This window comes from Canis lupus, chromosome 19, assembly GCF_011100685.1.
Source record: "Canis lupus familiaris isolate Mischka breed German Shepherd chromosome 19, alternate assembly UU_Cfam_GSD_1.0, whole genome shotgun sequence".
NCBI lineage: Eukaryota > Metazoa > Chordata > Mammalia > Carnivora > Canidae > Canis > Canis lupus.
The window spans coordinates 18,827,558-18,849,824 of record NC_049240.1 but is presented as its reverse complement, the minus strand read 5'-3'; the positions used below and the strand labels follow the sequence as shown (position 1 = coordinate 18,849,824).

Here is a 22,267-nt window from a genome sequence, read left to right as displayed (position 1 = left end):
ATCTGAAATGGTAGTTAGGGTCTATAGAACTTTGGAGCTTTCCAATTAAAATTTTTTTTTTTTTTTATGGATTCACTTAGGAATCTTGCTGTCATTTATAACTTTATTTATAACTAAGTTTCTATGGGAAAATAGGTTTAAAGTTCCAAAAGTCTAAAAAAAATAAATAAATAAAATAAAGTTCCAAAAGTCTTTAAAATTACTACAAGATTGAGGTAGCCTAAATTACTTTTGAATTCACTATTATTTAGTCTTTTTTTTTTTTTACTGTCATTCCCCTGCTTCCACATAGCTTTCCTGCTTTAACATCATACATCATGTACTTTTCCTTGAAAAGACTGGTATAAATTAATGTCAATTTGGTATCTGTAGAATTAATGAAATCAGAATGACTAGAAAGAATAATGGGCAAATTTCATGTCTAGAAAAAGTTTTCTAAAAATTAGAGTTGCTCATTAGATAATTTTGAGCAGAGGTTAAGTAATTTCATATGATAAAAGTATTCTGTTGGTAGTTTATAATAGACTTTTCTAGTCTGTCTTCTGTGATTCAGAATAGCTGTGTATTATTAAGCCTATAGTCTATGGTTTTAGAAAACCAAGTGTTCAAACTGCCTTTTTACCCCTTCTTTAAGCAATTGCTATAAGCATTTTCACAGAAACAAAGTTCCTTTAAATAGTCAATATGTTAGTGAACTGGAAATTTTTAAGTTTTGGCTTTTATCAAATATGAATAAATTCAGATTTTTTAAAAATTTTTTTAAATTTTTTAATTTTTTTATTTATGATAGTCACACACAGAGAGAGAGAGAGAGAGAGAGAGAGAGAGAGGCAGAGACATAGGCAGAGGGAGAAACAGGCTCCATGCACCGGGAGCCCGACGTGTGATTCGATCCTGGGGCTCCAGGATTGCGCCTTGGGCCAAAGGCAGGCGCTAAACTGCTGCGCCACCCAGGGATCCCCTAAATTCAGATTTTTGAGTCACTTTCCTACACTATTATCCACGTTAAGTTTTGTGGAGATAATATTCCTGATTATTTTTGATATTTGACTATATACCTTAAAGGTGGCATTTAAGTAAGTATATCCTACTTGTACTTCAGAGATGGCTAACACTCATTCCTAAGATCCAAGTTCTTTTGAGTTCAGTCCCAGGTTTTGACACATTCACTTAACTTTGAGCAGGGCCAGTATTTCTGCCTCTGATTAAGTTTGTAAAGTCTATCTAGTTTATCCCTTAGAGATAGATTTACTTTGGGACCATATTTTTTTGCTGCTTGTCATGCCTCTGTTAATCTTGCAGTATATTCTTAGATGATTGCTTTTTTGACTTAATCTCAGTTTTCTCCCCCCCATGTTTGGTTAACATGAGCTTTATTGTTAATGAGAATCCAGCAGAGCTGAAATGAAAGTTTTTTTTTGTTTATATTTTTAAAAATGCCTTTTAATATATTTGTGTGTGTGTGTGTGTATATATATATATATATATATATATTTTAGAAATTGTATTCTAAATATTTTTTGGTGTTTTAAGATGTTCTTGGGGATCCCTGGGCGGCTCGGCGGTTTGGTGCCTGCCTTTGGCCCAGGGCGTGATCCTGGAGTCCCGGGATCGAGTCCCACATCGGGCTCCTGGAATGGAGCCTGCTTCTTCCTCTGCCTGTGTCTCTGCCCCTCTCTCTCTCTCTATGTCTATTGTGAATAAACAAATAAAATCTTAAAAAAAAAAAAAAGATGTTCTTGTAAACCAATGAAACTATAGGGACATGAGTTGAGGAGGCCCATTTGACCTAACATCCCCCTTCCACACACTGCATGCTCTTTACCCGAGATTCAAAGGACTTACACAATTAGGAAACAACTGATTTTCTCAAATCAATTTGGATTTCCAGATGGAAGAATAATTGTTTTTATAACTGGTAAAGCCAGAATGAAAACCTAGGTCTGCTAACTTCCAGTCTAGTTCTCCTTGTATTATAAAATAGGCTTGTCAAATGTGGCCAAGCAGATTCTTGGAAATTTTTATAATATAAACACTGATGGCAGCTTATGGGAGGAATGTATGTGATAATTTGCAGTATCAAGAGGCAACCTCAAGTTTTGAAGCTAAGCCTAAAGGGATTGCCTACTTTAGGCATGTCTTAGCTTTATTAGACATGCCATCCTAAATTGTTTATAGCTTTTTTTTAAAGAAAATAATTACTTCATTTTATCATGAAATATTTCATCTCCTTAAAGTGCGTTGCTTTTCAACAAAATTCATAGATGAAGTCAAGGGTAACTGACCCAAATCCTTCATGAAAGAGGTAGCTTTTAATAAAAATCTTTGTTTAACAGATATTTTGCATTCACTTTACTGATCACTGATGACGGTGGGGAGGATTTTATCAGGCAGAGGTGGAGTAGAATGTTAACATATTTCTATGTCTCAGTTTTCTTTTTAATTATCTATGATGTAGAACAGAAATATAAGTTCTAGATATTTTATGTCTTAACATATAAAAATATCTACATTATTTTGTCTTATTTTTTGTGTGCTAATGCTTGCAACAGAAAAGATTCCATATCTCCTTTTACAGTGATGTTAAAAGCTGGTAGACTTTATTAGTTACCAGAATTATAATTCTAATTACTTGCTTATAGTTTTCCTTACATTTTAACATATAAATCTATGTGTCTCATCAGGAAGAGCACAGCTTTGATGAGGGTCAAAGAAGTTTCTCTTCCATGTGCATTTAAAAGAAATTCTCTGTTACAGAGGATGACATTCTTGAGATGCTCACAGTCACACTTTTCCAAAGTAAAGACACAATGCCAAATAGCAATGCAGAAACAAGCAGTTTGGTCTAAATATGTTATTGGTCTAGCATACTTCAGAGAGAGAATTTATAGTACATAGAAGAACAAGGAGGCTGCAAAGTAAGCTTTTGGTAAAGAGTTGGACAATATTATGGAATATATATTAAAATAGTGGATTATATTTGTTAATGAGACCTTACAGTATAAATATTATTTCTTACTGATTAAGGGCAGATACATGTACTTTGACAATTAGTCAAGAAAGAAGTGGAGATGATTGACATTTTTTGTTGGAAAATTTGCAAGCCTAATTAGAACGTGTGCTTGAGTAGATAATGGCCATTAGTCTTCCAAAGAGATAGGCTAAGGTCTATCTGTGGATAAGGCTAACATTTTCATGAGAAAGCTTTAAAACTGTTTAATTAGGAGAAAAGGAGAGTATCCAAGAAGTCAAATTCTGTGCCATTGAGCTTGGTTGGGATAATTTAATCCAGGAATCGATTTAGAGTTTTCAGTTGTTCAGTTTAATTTTTTTTTTTTTTTTTTTAAGAATAGGGATCCTTGGGTGGCTCAGCGGTTTGGCACCTGCCTTTGGCCTGGGGTGTGATCCTGGAGACCCGGGATCGAGTCCCATGTCGGGCTCCCTACATGGAGCCTGCATGGAGCCTACTTCTCCCTCTGCCCATGTCTCTGCCTCTCTCTCTCTCTCTGTGTCTCTCATGAATAAATAAATAAAATCCTTAAAAAAAAAGAATAAATCTAATTTGTTTACCATAGAATTTATTGTAAAATATTCCCTAAGTCATGAAATTAGTGATCTATTGTAGATGGTGTTGGCCAAAGACCAATTAATGAGAATATCCATCAAAAACTTTTATTTTGGTTTTCTGAACAGTTGGTTTTAAGCCATTCTTTTGGAAAATAAATAGGACCAATTACCTCTTAATATGTGATGATACAATGTTTAAATGAATATCGAACTAAATAGGCATGCATCTTTCTTATCTAAAAAAGTTCTTACATTGCTAAGATATGAAAGGATGATGGTAATATGTATGCCTTTCTGTTATTTTGCCATTTAAAAGTTTTAGCCTAATAAAATCTAGTAATCTAAATATGTAGTATCTAAATCTTATTTGTTAAATACAGGAAATAATCTCTTAACAATTTAAAAGGTCAGTAGACTATTTTGTCTTTGTACTAAGTATTAATTCCAAATATTACAAGGCCTTGGCAGCACTTTGCACTTTAGCTTTTTTACTACAAATAGCATGTGTCCCAATTACATAATTAAATAAGTGCCTTTTTCCTAATTTCCCTTTGGAAAACAAGAAGTCTCAATTAGCTGTTTGCTCAGGAGACTTAAGCAGTTCTACAACATTTATTTACCTTTTTTTCCTCCATAAATTAACTACTTATTAAGTGAAGAGCCTTTTATATTTATAATTTATATCTATCTAATTGAGTATTAACAAATATTTTCAGGGAGTCCATTATGTAAATATTAGGTAATAAGGATATGAGATAAAGATTTTTGCCTTCAAGGGTAGTAAATGCTAATGTAGAGATGAGATTTAAGAGTCAACCAGGGCACCTGGGTGGCTTAGTGGGTTAAGTGTCCCAACTCTTGATTTCAGCTCAGCTCTCTATTGCAGGGTGTTGAGTTCAAGCCCCATGTTGGGCTCCAAGCTGGTCATGGAGCCTACTTTAAAAAAAAGTCACCTGATTATACCTTTCTTGCTTTGACTTGCAGTGTCATCAGAATGAATGAAACTTAAAAACTGCTTTTAAAATTCTCAGGAGAAATAAATGTCAATGAGAAATCTAGCGTTATGAGAATTTAAGTTTTAAATACTGCATTTAAGCTTTGAATGGATGAATTTTTCATAAAATTATCAAGAAATAACTAGGTTCTTGATACATTTCTGTTTTTAGGGATTAATAACACTTTTTTGAAACTATCATTGCTTTTATGAATATAATTGATAAGTAATTTTATTTTGTGGTTCAGACCCAGGATTTAGAACCTTGGATTCTTGTCTACTGCTTTCTAGTTGTGTAACCTTGGGCTCCAACTGCCAGGGTTGCTGTAATGATTAAATGAGATTCGGTGAATAGAGTTCCTAGAATAGTCCTTGGAACATAGCATGTGTTCAATAGAGATGAACTGCTTTTATTATTATGAACCTTGTATCACATTATGAAATGAAAGATTACTTTAAAAAAAAGAACTTATAAACCAAAAGTGAATGCATAAATTATATGACGAATAGGAATTTGACCTGCAAAAACAAGGGAACAGTATTTATTGTGTATGACAATCCTATAGGTAAGTAGAGATATTCTCATTTTATAGATGAGAAAAATGAGGCTCAAAGTGATTAAAGTACTTGCCTTAGGTCACATCATTAGTAAATGATGTCACATGGTTGCAATCTTATATTCTTTCTACTATATATTTACTATTTTTCTCTAGTTTCTGGAGAATCCAATGCAGGAGTCTCTGACCTTTTTTTCTTTCTTTTTTTTTTAATTAAAGAAGCTGTGTGTGTGTGTGTGTGTGTGTGTGTTTGCACCTGTGCACATTCTTTGGAAGAGGAGATACATGTCTTTGGAAAGGTGTCTGTCTTTGGCGGAATGTGCTCATCTGTCAGCAGAGATTTTTATTTATGTGGACACTTTTCCAGATCAACAAGGACATTGTGTGTGGGCTATCTGTATGTGGGGCTCTTATGGACTTATCTCTGTGTGGGTGGGACTGTTAAGCCTGTCAGTACTTTAGCTTTTTTACTACTTTTTTGCTAACATATTTATGTATATGTTAGGATGGGATAGGAGAATGGAAAGGGTATTGCTATATAGAATATTCCTTGGGACACAGAAAGCTGGGATTATTGATAGAAAAGATCCTGGACAAAGGCCCTGAAGAGAGTAGAGCCATGTAAGCCAGGTGTGGAGTTCTGATTATTTGTTTAATCACATAGCTTTCTGGCTGCGTAGTAGTATAAATATAGGTGAAACAAATAAAAAAGCAGAACAAATAAAAAAATGCTTTGTGAATTCAGGTGTCTTTCCCTTTTAAAATACTAAATCAATAGGTGCTTTTAAAATGCTCATGGAGGAGATAGATCCCTGGATGGCTCAGTGGTTTAGTGCCTGCCTTTGGCCCAGGGCGTGATCCTGGAGTCCCGGGATCGAGTCCCCACATCGGGCTCCCTGCATGGAGCCTGCTTCTCCCTCTGCCTGTGTCTCTGCCTCTCTCTGTGTGTCTCTCGTGAATAAATAAATAAAATCTTTAAAAATAAAAAAATAAAAATAAAATGCTCATGGATTTACTATTATTTTTCTAAAGTGATTTTTGGAAGGAAAAGAGTTGTCTAGGCATTCTCAGTCTTAGTTTTAAAAACCTACTTATTATTTCTATTTAATGATTTAATATATTTATTGAGCACCTCCTAGGTAGCAGGCATTGTTTTGGGGATGTAATAGTGAACACAACAGGAAAAATGCTTCTCTAATGGCTGTTTACATTCTAGTGGGGGAGGCAACAATAAATAATAATTAATGCAAAAAAAGTTGGGAATATAGAATAGGTATGTTGAGGGGATCTTCCAGTATTTTAATATCAAGTATTTAGTGTTTGTCAGTGTTGTCAAAATATTTTCAGGGATTAATAGTTTTATCTTTGTGCCTTAGTGTCCTTATTAAGTTAATGTAGCCATATTAATTTCATATCAGTTATACTGAGAGAATCAATTGTGCATGTCCAGCAAGTTAGTGATGAAATTAAGAGGAATCCTATTTCCATTTTTATACAGTCACTTTTTGTTTATTCGTCACTGCTGATCCAATTAGGGGCTAGTCCAGACTCTTCATTTTCCCCATTGTTGCTTCTGCAGCTCATCCACTGGCTTTTATAACATGGTCCTAACAATTAGGGCATTTATATTCAGGGATCATGTTAAGCTATTCTGTAAGTAAATTTGAAAACAAATTATCTAAATGAGTTTTGAGGTAAATTTTGATTGAGTTGTTTATGACCTTGAATAATTCCTACTTGTATGGGTCAATGTGGGAATAGAAAAAATATTCTACTTTGCAGTTATTATGCTTCTACATGTAGGGTTTTAAAAAATTCTAAGATCTGTTTGTGGATACTTTTGTTAGGAGTATAATTTGTGTAAGATGCTTTGTTATTCTTTCATACAAGTGAGTTTTTCTATGTGCTAAGAATTCTAGGTACCAGGGGATGCAGCATGTAATAAATCAAGTCCCTTCTCTTACAGATCTTGCTTCATTCAAGTTGGGATGGATTTAGGTAATTAGCAAGTAAATATAGCCTCAAGGAATGAGTGAGGAAAATATGGCATTGAGGAAAATAAAAACAGATTTGGTAGAATAAGGAGTGCTGGTTTGCTGTGGGGAGGGTGCCATTTACATAGGGAAGTCAGGAAAAGCTTTATTGTTTGGGGATAGTTAAACAGAAACATGAAACAAGTAAGGGAATGAGTTGTGAATGTCTGGGGGAAGAACAGTTCCTGGTTGTTCTGTTCCTATTATTACCAAAGTGGAGGCCAATTTTTTGGAGAAATTAGGAGAGAAGAGTATAGATCCTGTAGGATTTTATAGGTCACTTAAAAGACCTTGATATTAATCTGAGTAGGAGGGGAAGCCATCAGAAAGTTAGGGGACAGAAGAGCGATATGATTTCAGTTAGGTTTTTATAAGATCTGTAAAAGATGTGTAAGGTGTCCATGTAAGGGGAATAAGGAGAAGCACGGAGAATAATAGAAGCACGGAGACTAGTTAGAAGCCTCTTCTATTAAGACAGGTGTAAGTTGATGGTGACTTGGGCCAGGGTGGTGAGAAGTGGTTGGATTTTGGCTATATATTGAAAGGAAATCTGACAGAATTTGCTGGTACTATCTGGGACAGGAAAGAAAGAGAGCAGTCCATTTTTTTGGCTTGAGGAATTGAAAAGATTGACTATTGATGGAGAATATTGTGGAGTAAGTTTGGGTAAGAAAAATCAGATGTTTGGTTTGATATGCCAAGAGTGAGATAACCGTTGTGTAAAGTATCCAGTTGGAAACATTTGAGTACTCTTCTGGGTATTTGACCCTGGCATTTTGGGAAGAGATTGTGGATAATTACTGAGGAAAGGTTTAAACCTAATGAGTCATAGAGTTTGATGACTTACTTAAAAATGGATTATGATATTTATTATTATCAAGACTTAGAGTGCTTCAAATGTATTAAAAAAACAGTGCTTCCTATTCTTTTAATTTTAAGAATTTGACCGATAACAAGAAAAAGGGGCAAAACACTTGATTATAATAGTTTAGGGGATTGTCTTAGTTTTTAGTCCTGTAACAAATCTGAAGAAATAGGAAGGAACATAGGTCAAGAGCTATCAAAATATCAGAAAAATTACTGCTCCTAAATATTGTGTTTTATTTTAAGGATTAGTTATCTCTCTCCCTCTTTTTTTTTCTTAATTATCTTAGAAAGTTGTGAAGAAACAGCCTAGATTGGAGTAGAACTAAAAGTACTGCATAAAAAATTAATGTTATTGATACCTTTTCCATAGTTTATTTTTGAAGTATGAGTGACAGTATTTTTCATTTGTTCATTTAAGCTAAAATTTATTTTTATTTAGGGCATTTGACATTTCATATGCTTTTTCCCCCCTAGTAACTCAAGAAGAAATTAGTTTTGTATACTTTGGTGTATTACTAAAGATGTATACTTTCTATTTAAACCATAGCTTAAAATATATTAAATGAAAGTAACAGTTCTCCTTAACCATTTAAAAAAATTAAGCCCTTCTAGCTGATCATATCTCATTTTAATTGTTCTTCAATTTAATTTGATAGGGAGAAACATGAATGAAGGTTAAAAAAGAAACTCAAAAAAAAAAAAAGCTCATGTATAAATTACATTAAGAAAAGAATACACTAAAGAAAGCGCTGACTAGGGTACCTTTTTTTCTGACCCTCTTTGGTTGACATTTAACACACCGTCTTAGATTATTTCCTCAGGAAAAAAAAAAAAGATTATTTCCTCAGTAGAAACAAGTTCCCCATCTCATTTTGTAGTTTAGGTTTATTAATTACTATCGTTACTTATATTTAAGGTAATTACGTCTTTTATTTGAGAAGATTATTGTTTGGAGTCTACATTTTATAGGATCTTGGTTTTAATACTGTGTAGTTTTAAAAGATAAACTAGTATTTATGAAAAATCTTTGTTTTGTGATATAAAATTTAAATACTAAATGTGATGTTTAAATGTATCATTTAACATCATTTAAATGATGGCTTAGCAGTTTAGCGCCACCTTCAGCCCAGGGCCTGATCCTGGGTAGCCCTGGTGTTTCAGCAGTTTAGCGCCACCTTCAGCCCAGGGCCCGATCCTGGAGTCCGAGGATCGAGTCCCACGTCAGGCTCCCTGCATGGACCCTACTTCTCCCTCTGCCTGTGTCTCTGCCTCTCTCTCTCTGTGTCTCTCATGAATAAATAAATAAAATCTTAAAAAAAATAAATGTATCATACTTTGAACATTTTGCTGTTTTTATATTTTATTATAAATTTATTGTTAGGGTAAAGTTTTACTTTTAGTCTGTAAATAGTACTTTGTTATTCTTAGCATAAAGTCTTTAAATTCTGTTGTTATACAGCCAGAATTTAGAAATTCAGGTTGTTTTAGAATGCTAAATTGGAGTACTATAGTAACATCAGCTTTTTTCTTCCTTTTGCTAGTATTTTATATAGTTTAAAAATATATTTATGTGCTTATATATTTTTATATTTATAAATTATATGTATTTTATACATTATATTTTTAAATTTTAGAAATTCTCCTTCATAGAATTATGTTAGTTACTTTAGCTATGAGAAAGATGTGAATAAAATTTTTGAAACGCTGACTAAAAACTTTTTTTTTTGTAATTGATATCTTTAGATCCAAAAGCAGAAACCAGATTATATATCACAGTCAATGACTTTGAATTTCATGTCTATAATCGTTCGGATCTTTATGGACGTCTTCAAGAATTATTTGGTTTGGAGCCAACGATAATTCCACCCAAGAAAGAGGATGATAAAACACGAGAAAATGGAAGAACAAGAACCCAGTCCAAAATTGAAAGGTTCATAGTCATACTTGAATTTTATTAATCTCTGACTTTTAACATTTACTTTAATTAAATATAGTCAATGCTACTCACCTAAACACAGCCTAATCTGTAGTTTGACTAAAACTTACATTCACATAAATTATTATATAATTCTTTTAAAAATTCAAATAATAATAATGTAAAAAGAAACAGTCTTGTTCTGCTTACTAGTCCTCCTTTCCTCCATATTGATAACTATTGTTATCTGTTTTTTTCCTTTCCAGTGCATGCACATAAATATAGAAACATATATACATAGTTAAGGTACATATACAAATATATAATTTTATTTCATTTGTTTCTGGGCTCTCTATGCTGTTACATTGATCTATGTGTCTGTTTTTTCACTAGTACTGCACTACCTTGATTACTGTAGTTTTACAGTTAAGTCTTGTAGTCAGTACCATCAGTCCTCTAACTTTGCTGTTTTCCCTCAATGGTGTGTTGGCTCTTCTGGGTCTTTTGCTTCTCCACGTAGACTTTAGAGTCAATTTGTCAATATTCACAAAACAACTTGTTGGGATCACAGTTGGGATTATATTGAATCTATAGAGCAAGTTAGGAAAACTAACGTCTTGATCACATTGAATCTTCCTATCAGTGAATGTGGAATATCGCTCCATTTATTTAATTATTTGATATCTTTTGTCACAGTTTTATAGTTTTCCTTATGCAGATCTTATATATATATGTTGTTAAATTTATATTTAAGTATTTCAGTTTTTGTGGTGCTTATGTACATGATATTGTAGTTTTAATTTCAAATTTCACTTATTCATTGCTGGTATATAGGAAAGTGATGGACTTTGATATTATTAACTTTGAATCCCACAACCTTGTTATAATCACTTATTGGTTCCAGGAGTTTTTTTGTTAGTTCTTTCAGATTGTCTACACAGATGATTATGTCATCTGCAAACAAATTCTTATTTCTTCCTTTCCCACCTCAATCCACTCCAGCCTCAGTAAACAACTTCTCTATTGTATCTGATGTTTCTTCTCTATGGAGGACTCTTCATCTTCTTTGCCTGACTCATTCACCCTTCAGGTGTCCCTGATCCTTCTGTGTGTGCTCACAGAATTCTATTTTTTTTCTTTTTTTTTAAATAAAAATTTTATTTTTTATTGGTGTTCAATTTGTCATATATAGAATAACACCCAGTGCTCATCCCATCAAGTGCCCCCCTCAGTGCCCGTCACCCATTCACCCCCACCTCCCGCCCTCCTCCCCTTCCACCACCCCTAGTTCATTTCCCAGAGTTAGGAGTCTTCATGTTCTGTCTCCCTTTCTGATATTTCCTACCCATTTCTTCTCCCTTCCCTTCTATTCCCTTTCACTATTATTTATATTCCCCAAATGAATGAGATAACACTCCTTGCACTAAAATTGCCTATTAACTATTCTTACTCCCATTCTAGACTATAAATTCCCTCAAAACAGAACAGTTGTCGTAGTCTCGGTATCCCTGGTACCTTAGCTCAGTGCCTGGGACATAATATCCATGAAATATTTAATTGGGAATAAATGTCCTCATCATCTGCTTGAAAAACTATTAGGTATACAAGGCTAGCTCAACATTCAAAAATCAGTTCACAGACTAAAAATGAAAAAATCAAATGATCGTATCAATAGAAGCAGGAAAAAGTAACAAAATCCAACACTCATTCATGATTAAGATCTCAGAGTAAACTAGGAATAAAGGAGAACTTTGATTTAATAAAGAATATCTACAGAAATCCTAGAGTTAACAATACACTTACTGGTGAGAAACTATAAGCTTTCCCATTAAGATCAGGTACAAAGCAAAGATGTCCCCCTCCTTTTCACCTTTGTGCTGGAAGTACTACCTATTGCAATAAGATGAAAGGAAATAAAAGTTATACACACTGAGAAGGAAGAAAGATGTTGTGACAGCCCAAGGAAGAGATGATCATCAATTGGGTTGGTAACAAAGAGAAGGGAGAGAAGTGGATGGGTTACAGGTATATTTAGGCAAATGAATACATAAGAAGTGATAGATTAGGTGTGGAGAAGTAGTAAGAAGGATGAGCCAATAATGAATCCAGTTTCTAATTTAATTAGTGGTCATGCTCATGGAATCTTAGAGAAAGAGGTTAGAAGGGAGATAGGTTAGTTTCAAATTTAGTTTTAAGCACTGAAGGCTACCTTAGTGGAGATGCCCTCAGAATTGTGATTTAGGAGTTACTGGATTATTGAAGATATATACCTTGAATTCTCATCTGAAATCTTTAGTGATTGATTTGCTGTGAAATTTTCATATCAAGTTTTGTATACTTTGTGTTTGGCCTATTTCTTTTTTTTACTCTTGACCTATCATTTTCATTTTATTGAGAGGAAATTTTGTCACAAAGTGTCACAAAGTGATGGAGATATGGAAGGGAAAGGATCAGCTGAGTTGTCAAAAGTGCTTTAAACAGTAGAAAATATCAAAGCGATTTGTACCTTGGTCATTTGTTGTTTTATTAGTGTAGGTTGTCTTATGAAATATCACATTGTAATGAGTATAATGGTGGATATAATGACAACAAACCGTAATTTATACTTTTGTCATTAAAACTTATTATCACTCAAACAACATAGTTTCATTATTATACTTTGCCAGTCCAAAAATGATATATGAGAGAGTGCATTCCAAGAGATAATTGAGAGGTATTAGTATTCTGTTAGATGCTGTCTTTATTTTGTTTACTGGAGCAATCATTAGATGCATTTGGAAAGTTACAGCTGGTAACTTTGTGAAGTCAGCTACTTAGGTTTTTCTTACATATATCTATTTTTCTTTTTCTTTTTCTCAGGGTTAAAGTAAAAACAGAATCTCAAGACCCCACATCTTCATGGAGATCACTTATTCCAGTCATAAAGGTCAATGTGAGCACAGTAAGTAAATTTCGCTACAATTAATATTTGGTGGGTTAATAATGGAAACCCCTATATTTGCAAATAAAATTTTCACTTAAGAAAAGAAAGTAATTTTATAGAGTTGTTTTGGTTCCAAAGTTCATGAAAGTGTGAAAGAATTATTTCAACACCAATACCATCTTACCACAAATTTATTAGGTCTTAAGGGTTTTTTATTCACAAGTACTTAGATTTCTTTAAACACTAGTCTAAATTGATCAGTGAAATAATTTGAATAGTATATAGTGCTAAAGTGGAATTATTTAGTTGTTGCTTGAAAATGTTTGTTATGAGATCAGCTAAGGAAAAATATATGGTCTCTATATTGTGACATAATTTCTCTTATCTATTTTTTAGGGACGTTTGGCCTTTGGAAATCATTACCAACCTCAAACTCTATGTATCAACTTTGATGATGCTTTCTTAACTTATACTACAAAACCACCTTCTAGTCATCTTGACCAATTCATGCATATTGTGAAAGGGAAGCTTGAAAATGTTCGAGTCATGCTAGTTCCTAGTCCAAGATACGTTGGTCTTCAAAATGATGAGTAAGAAAGTTTTATAAAAATAACATAATTTCTTTATATCTAACATAGATATCAATTATAATCTTTTTTTTTGCTCTAAGTTGGGCAATAATTGGGTATATTTCTGTATTAAATAAGTTAACAGTATAGTCTTACTTTATAATTATAAGATAAATGGATATCTATTGATGAACTCTAATTTTAAATATTTTCCTATAACATTATAACTATAATTTTTCTATCCTTTTCTCCTTTTCACTATACTTGAGAAACTTATTTTGGGCAATTGAAACTTATTTCTGATGTTTGTAGCTCAGAAAATATACATTACAGGTAGGTTTTTATTTCCAGAAGGGATTAGTTATTAGTACATTCAACAAGTATAGTACAGTGAATACCATTTTGAGTTCATGAAAAGTTGAAAATTGAGTCTAAATTACTCTTAGAAAACTGGTGAAGTTAGCATGATACAGTTTTAGAACTGTCCCAGCTTTTATCTTTGTGTGCAGGCAGTAAAAAGTTTATGAGTTTATAAGAAGCAGGTTTATTCCTTCTTAGTTCCACCTTTTGGCTACCTTGCTTATTAGATTTCCTGGGGATTGCTTAGAATGATAGAGAAGTTTTCCCTACTTGAGTACCAGGGAGACTGGGTTTACTTCATCTCATTCTTCATGATCACAAACTTTGGTAAGTATTTTGTAGAATGTGGGCTGTGCACACAGTTCTGTATATTATGGGTAAAAGTTATAACACTGAATAAATCTGGACTATGTGAAATTTACTGGAGTAAGATAAAAAAGTGTTTTATTAATTTTTGTAAAAAAATGTGAAATTGTATTTTTTACCCTTCAAAAGTAAGTATGGAAATTAAATGATATTAAATATTAACGTTTGTCATTTAATACATATTTAGAAGAAGATTGCTAATTTATATCTATTATCTAATGATTGAGAAGTCAATTTTAATATGGAAGGAAGATGTATATGAATGATAAAAAGTTGTTGAATCAAAGCAAGTAAAGTTTGTGGGAAAGTGATTGTAGAGAAACATTCATTCCAGAATTTTTTCAAATTGATCAACTAGATATTCTTGAGAACAGATAAGATAAAGATAATATACAGTTCTTAAAAATAAAAATGACAGCATTTTACAGATATATAAAATATTTCTTATTCAACTGTAGAGTATTATTAATATTAAAATGGTTGAATTTTAAGTTTAAAGTTCTTGTTATAAATACAGAATATAATTATTCCAATGATCATTGTTCTTCCATTGTATTTAATTAAAGTTTGATTTAAATTGATCCCTATCATTTAAAACTTAAAATGAAAAATGTAAAGCAGATTTTCTTTTTTCATTTTTTCTTTTTGAAACTAATATATTAACTAAAATTTTTTCAGTACCATTTTATTATTTAGTCTATTATAGAATACAAATATGCAAAACTTAATTGTGTAAAAGATGTTTGTTTTCCCTTTTCAATATACTACACTTGATTGCTCTTTAGGTTTTTTTTTTCTCTTTTTGTTTTCAACTATTACTACCATAATTAGAATACAGAACATTTTGTATTCTGGAGATACTTAGTTTGCCTTCCCCCCTCCTTCTTATAGGCCACCAAGATTAATGGGAGAAGGGTTTGTGGTGATGCAATCAAATGATGTTGACATCTACTACTACATGGATGAGCCAGGTATTAATCTATGAAAGTATGTTTCATAGCTAAGCTTCTGTTTCCTCTATGAAATATTTATATCTAAAAATATTTTAAGTCTCCCTAGCTAGAATAAAATAAACATCAATAAATGGTAAATATGGATGGAAGAGTGCCTACCTAAAAAATGTCTGTGTCATTTATCAAAAATTTCAATTGAAAATTGAAATTCAGACCAAAGGAACAGTATAGGAATCTTTTATTCAATCTTATTTTCAGAAGTATACCTCAAAAATTGTGAATGCAAGTGACCTTGTGTGAAAACCTTTAGAGAATGTAATGACAGTTAAGGTAGTTCATACTAGCTTGAGAGAAAAAAAAAATCGTAGTATATTAGATTTGAGACTTGAAGTTTAAGGATTGAAATGTAGCTGGTTACAGTGCTTTACAGGTGGCTTGAATTTTATAAAAGTAGCCAAACCCTGGATTTTTAGCCCTTTTTTCCTACTTCTTATGCCTTTATGGGGTTTATGAGGTCAGAGTATTTTCAGAGTAAAAGTAGGATGTTAGTTGCCTTTTTCACCATATTGACATTTGCACTGCTGGTACAAAAGCGATGGTGGGTGAAAGTGTTGGTGTATTAGCATGAATTAAGGCAGTAGTTCCAAACCAAACTAGTAATCACTGTCTTGTTCACTGCCACACATTTACAGTAAAACAAATACCAGTATTACTTTAAAAAACCTTGGTTAAGCAGTAAAAATTATTTTTATCAAGTCTTGACCCTTGAATAAACTTTTAAATATTCAGTGTGATAAAATGGTGAGTACATATAATATACTTTTGCTACATTCCAGAGTATACTGATCTTTGGAGGAGAAGCATTTGTATAGTTGAGTTCCCACCTGAATTATTTGCTCTTCACGAAGCACCAGTTTTACTTGAAGGAGCAACTAGAGACAAACTATGATTTTGAGTTTTCACATGAAAATCAGAATTTTGGAAAATTTGGGTCTGCTACTGTGAGCTTAAGGACTTTTCTGATAAGACCAGTGTTATTAACAAATGTGATTTTAAAAATGTTTAATAATGAAATTTGTCAGTATTTGGAAAACATACGCATGCCTCTGTGAGTCAGTATTTTCCAAATGCATGATGTTAAAAGTTATGCCATGGGTAAAAGATATATTCAAAGTAGAAGATTAGTAAGTTTTAATGTATCAGGGTATGAAAAATTCAGTGATAGGGTTTCAGATTCCACATTGCAAATAACTTTTAAGAAACTACCACTTGTTCAATTTTGGTATAGTGTCAGAGAAGAATATCCAAAATTATCTGAAAAAGCTATTAAGATACTCCTCCCTTTTCTGTATACCTATTTGTTTGAGTTTAGGTTTTCCTCAGATCCTTGAACAATAGATTAAATGCAGAAGCAGCTTTGAGAATTTGCTTTTTTTCTACTAAGCTGAACATTAAAGAGATTTGCCAAAATGAAATCAATGCCAATGCTTATTTCTAAAATGAATTTGCTTAATAAATATGGTTATTTTTCATTAAGAAGCATTTTCATTAAAAATGGAATTAAAAAAAATAAAATAAAAATGGAATTAAGGGACTCTTGGGTAGCTCAGCAGTTGAGCATCTGCTTTGGCTCAGGGCATGATCCCTAGGCCCAGGGATCTAGGCCCGCATCAGGCTCCCTGGGGGAGCCTGCTTCTCTCTTTCTCTATGTCTCTGCCTCTTTGTGTCTTTCATGAATAAATAAATAAAATCTTTGGAAAAAAATAAGTACAAATGGAATTAAAACTTCATTTAATTTTTATAAAATAGTTTTCAAATCATATTTGCATTAAATTTTATTAAATGAAATATGAGTTCATTATTATTAAACATTTCATTGTGTCAACATGCAATGAGTTCTTCGTTACTTTAAAAATAAAATCTAAAAAAATTGCTGTTCCAATTTTGAATACAGTAAATTATGGTAGAGATAATACCAAAAATTCCCACTGTGTATCCTCAGTAATTTTTCAGAGTGTAAAGAGTTACCAGGAGCAAAACATTTTTAGAACTACTGACCTAGAAATCTTTAGACAGTAATTATAAGTAATTGACTTTGTATTGTATATTCTGTAATATAGGACTTGTTCCAGAAGAAACAGAAGAAAATATTGAAGGAGAAATGAGCAGTGAGGATTGCAAATTACAAGATTTGCCTCCATGTTGGGGACTGGATATTGTTTGTGGTAAAGGAACAGACTTTAACTATGGGCCATGGGCCGATAGGCAAAGGTACTTGAGTAAATTATATTTCTAAGTCTTTAAGTATGTCTTTAAATGTATTAAGATATGCTATAAATTTTATTAAAAAGTAGCTTAATATTTTTATAAGCTATTTTATTATGACAGGGTAAGCATTTTAATTCAAATTATAACTTGTTGGTAGAGAAATCGGCATAAGCAAGTTCACTTTGAAGGAGGAGCTAATTTGTTAGAAAAATGATGAGTGAAGAGCATAGTTATTGGTTCCTTTGTTTTTTCTTTTGTATTTAATTAATGAATTTGCCAGGGATTATTGGGCTGTAAAGATTCAGATTAAAGACATATAGTTCAGTTTTAGTGAGGAAAAAAGAACAGAAGAGTTTTGTGAAGGGCTGTTGTAAAGGAAGTAAAAAGTCTTAATGAAGAAATTAGAAAGGTACTGTACTAGTTTGCTAAGACTGTCATAACTAAGTAGTTTAAACAACAGAAATTTGTCATGGTTCTGGAGGTTAGAATTCTGAGATCAAGGTGTTGGTAGGATTGGTCCCTTCTGATGGCTGTCAGAGTAGGTTGTGTTCAAGGCTTCTCTCTTGTTTGGAGATGGCCATCTTCTTACTAGTCTTCCCATGGTCTTCCCTTCTGTGTGTCTAGTAGGCCTCTGTGTTCACGTTTCCTTGTCTTAGAAGAACTCCAGTCATCTTGGAGTAGGACTCACCCTAACAACCACTTTTTAACTTCATTATCTTTCTACAAATTCTATTTCCAAATAGCAAATTCTCAGATACTTGAGGTTAGTACTTCAATATGTGAATTTTTAGGGGGACACAGTTCTTCCCATAACAAGTATAAAAGTCATCAGAGAAGACTTAGGAAGGCTTTCTAGTAGAGGTAACATGTGAGTTGAATTTTGAAACCTAAGTAGGAGTTAGCCAACAAAAGAAGAGGAGGACAAATAATTGAGACAAAGGAAGAGTTCTGCAAATTCATGATGACAATGGAGGTTGTTAGATTTATAGGTAGTTAAGAAACATTTTATCCTGGAGGTCATGGACAGTGTCTGAAAGGTTTTTTAAATTTTTTAGTCATTCTATTAATTTTGGAGTAATTCTTATTTTAATATATTCTGACCATATTTCTATTTATTGAAGAATTTAAGCACAGACAGGGACATTTACCACTGGTTATGAGGGAACATCTAAATTTTTATGTAAATAGACATTGCCTAAGTTAGTTTTTCTGTTCATAAACTAGCTTAAATGGAGAAATACAAACCAAATCATTCACCAAAGCAGATCATATTGGGCTGTTGATTGATGAAGAGTGCTAATACTGACTTGATATGATGACTCTTTTTATTCTTGTTTTTTTTTAATCTTTTTTTATTTTTATAAATTTATTTTTTATTGGTGTTCAATTTGCCAACATATAGAATAACACCCAGTGCTCATCCCGTCAAGTGCCCACCTCAGTGCCTGTCACCCAGTCACCCCCACCCCCCCCGCCCACCTCCCCTTCTACCACCCCTAGTTCGTTTCCCAGAGTTAGGAGTCTTTCATGTTCTGTCTCCCTTTCTGATATTTCTTGTTTTAAAAAATGTTTTCTACCTAACATTGTTTGAAGAATTATCTACTTTGTAAAGTAGTATGTTCTATTAAATTTGGTATCTCTAGTATTTAGGAATACCTGCCCCATCAAATGTAACTGTTTAGCAATTGTATGATAAGTTTGTTATTTGAAAACTTGCAGTATGCTAATACAGTATTTGTTGAGTTCTAGTTATGTTATTTATTAGACTTGAAAATGAACAGCTTAAAATTTCAGGTTAGGAGACAAATGCTTTTCAAATTACTGGTTAAATTTTCATTTTTAGATAAAATTTGAGATAAAAGTTTTCCTATACTAAACTATTCTCTATTTACTGTGGAATAGTTGAAAATGAGGGGTTTTACATCCCATTCAGTAAGGTACATTTATACCTTATTATATTTAAAAGGAAAAAATTAAAACAATGCTTTAACACAGACACATAAAATATTTTTGCATTTCTAAAATTTGAATCGTGCGATTATTCTTAAACTGTATTTAATTTTGTTACATTAAAAAATATTAGGGTATATTTACATGAAAGTCCAAACTAAACTTCTTTTACTCTACAGCCATATTCACTTCTAAGGTGATCTTTGTATTCAGTAAATCCTGCCACTGCCAGGAGAAAACAGCAATACCTTTCTCAACCTGGACTTACCAAACCATTCATTCAGATTTATAAAAAAAAAAAAAAAAAGGAAGAAAAGAAAAATTTATTTTCCCATGGGATTAGTTTACTAACAATACTTTACTTTTCACTTACATATACATTTCCTCTTTTGTAGCCATTTCCTTTTCTTCTTCCTCATTTTGAGTGTTTACACAAATATGAATTATAACTAGAAATGAATAGTAAGATCAATTTTCTTAGCATCCACTAAGATGTAAGAAATTTCGGAAGAGGGGCAGCCCAGGTGGCTCAATGGTTTAGTGCCTCCTTCAGCCCAGGGCCTGATCCTGGAGACCCCGGATTGAATCCCACATCAGGCTCCCTGCATGGAGCCTGCTTCTCCTTCTCTCTGTGTCTCTCATGAATAAATAAATAAAAAAAAAAAAAAGAAATTTCAGAAGAAATATCAACTGTTTGCTATTGGATAATTCAGTTTTGTGAAGAGATTTTGATCTCTGATGTAGAATGACTTGTTAGCTTGTAGATTTTGATTTCATTCTACCACTTTTACGTAATTTTTCTGAATCTTTAAGGTATTCAGCTTTTCCTTCATGGTATTTTCTTTCTGGACTCTTGGTTTTAGCTCAGGTCATGATCTCATGGGCTGTAAGATTGAGCTCCGCATTGGGTTTCATGCTCAGCAAGAGAGTCTGCTTGAAAATTCTCTCCCCCTGGTCCTCCTCACTCTTGTGGGGATGTATGTATGTACATGCCTGTGCATGCTTTCTATCAAGTAAATAAACAAATCTTAAAAAGATACTAAAAGCTTGCTGATCTTTGGAAGTATAAAATATTGGAGAAAAGAGTCTTGTTTTACTGAAAGGAAATTAGAGTAGGTGTTATTTTGTGACTTAATCTTTTTTCTATTTCATATCCAATTGTTAAATGAGATAGCAGTGATAATGCAAAGTTAGAATACTGATTTTGCTCCCATATAGATGTAATTTTGTTTGAAAATTTTTTTTTTTAAATTTTTTATTTATTTATGATAGTCACAGAGAGAGAGAGAGAGGCAGAGACATAGGCAGAGGGAGAAGCAGGCTCCATGCACTGGGAGCCCGATGTGGGATTCGATCCCGGGTCTCCAGAATCGCGCCCTGGGCCAAAGGCGGGCGCCAAACCGCTGCGCCACCCAGGGATCCCTGTAATTTTGTTTGAATAACAAGTTATTCTTTTTACCTCCTTATATAGAGATTGTTTATGGAAGTTTTTCTTCCCACCTGATTATCAAGTTCTGAAAGTTTCTGAAATTGCACAGCCTGGGAGACCACGACAGATCCTTGCTTTTGAACTACGAATGAATATTATTGCAGATGCTACAATTGATTTGCTGTTTACCAAAAACAGGGTAATTATTGAACTAATATAGTAGAAAATAGTGTTTAAAATTTGAACATTATCTTCTAGAGTATTTTTCTGGTGATTTAGATTCATTTCTGTGAGCTTCCCACTACCCTCCCTCTGTAATAATTGTACATATGTACATATGTTGTTTTCATTAAGTGCCAAAAGTAGAAAAAGTTAATAATAAACCTTAATTCTATAGTCTGGTTCTTTTTCTCCTTTATATTTAGCTAAATTGTTTTAACGTATTTTTAGTAAAACTTTGAATTTTGTTCTTAGAAACTTTTAATACCTATTAAAAGTATCATTGATGATTTTATTTTGTCTGTGATAACTGAAAAATAAAGATGGGAGTATGATTAAGTAGTGAGAAAATAATTGTTTTATATGGTTTAATTTTTTTCTTTTGATAGGAAACAAATGCTGTACATGTAAATGTAGGAGCTGGCTCATATTTAGAAATTAATATTCCAATGACAGTTGAGGAAAATGGTAAGCTGTAATGAGTATTTTTCTATTTTAAATGATAAATAGGGGAATAATTGACACATAAAAAATAGTTTGTTAGCCCACTTAAACTAACATTAATGGGGTTTTCTTTTTCAGCTTTCTATTATATTTACTTAACAGTACATATTACATACTTTAATTATTTGTGCACCTAGAAAGAAGGGAAAAATTTTTAAATCAAGTTAGGTCTAATGCTTCATTATACCCTAATACTTCTTTTATTATAAGACTGAGCGTAATTTGTTTAAAATGTATTTTTCCTAGTAGTCAATAGCTCTGCAAGAGCAGGTGCTGTGTGTGTTTTTTAAACTGATGTAAACTTGGTACTAAACCCAGTACTTGGTGTATGGTATATGGACAGTATGAGATAGAATGACTGACTGGTTTTGTTTTAGGTTATATTGGTAATAGATTTTTGTCAGAGTAAGCCTGATCCTTTGAAAAATACAACTTTAAGAAAGCAGAACATTTTATATTTAAAATATTAAATAATACTCTGATTGCTACCACTTCATCTGAGCTAATCTAAATTCATTATGCATTTAAAATTTGGACTCTGACACAAGTTAATCAGTAATGTGATTAAATACATTTTATTGGGCAGCCCGGGTGGCTCAGCGGTTTGGCTCTGCCTTCGGTCCAGGGCGTGATCCTGGAGACCCAGGATCGAGTCCCAAGTTGGGCTCCCTGCGTGGAGCCTGCTTCTCCCTCTGCCTGTGTCTCTGCCTTTCTCTCTCTCTCTCTGTGTCTCTCATGAATAAATAAACAAAATCTTTAAAAAAATACATTTTGTTAAGTTTATCAAAATATA

General features: G+C 32.7%; 1 protein-coding gene across 4 annotated transcripts in view; it reads left to right on the top strand.

The window, feature by feature from the left end:
- KIAA1109 (transmembrane protein KIAA1109 homolog) overlaps positions 1–22,267 on the top strand; it is a 210,643-nt gene that overhangs the window by 23,702 nt on the left and 164,674 nt on the right. For all 4 annotated transcript variants that reach the window (XM_038564744.1, XM_038564745.1, XM_038564747.1 and 1 more), the window contains exons 7-13: positions 9,762–9,948; positions 12,793–12,874; positions 13,253–13,446; positions 15,043–15,122; positions 17,225–17,375; positions 20,794–20,950; positions 21,360–21,438. In XM_038564744.1, coding sequence (XP_038420672.1) covers positions 9,762–9,948; positions 12,793–12,874; positions 13,253–13,446; positions 15,043–15,122; positions 17,225–17,375; positions 20,794–20,950; positions 21,360–21,438 — 930 coding nt within the window. The remainder of the gene's footprint in view (positions 1–9,761; positions 9,949–12,792; positions 12,875–13,252; positions 13,447–15,042; positions 15,123–17,224; positions 17,376–20,793; positions 20,951–21,359; positions 21,439–22,267) is intronic.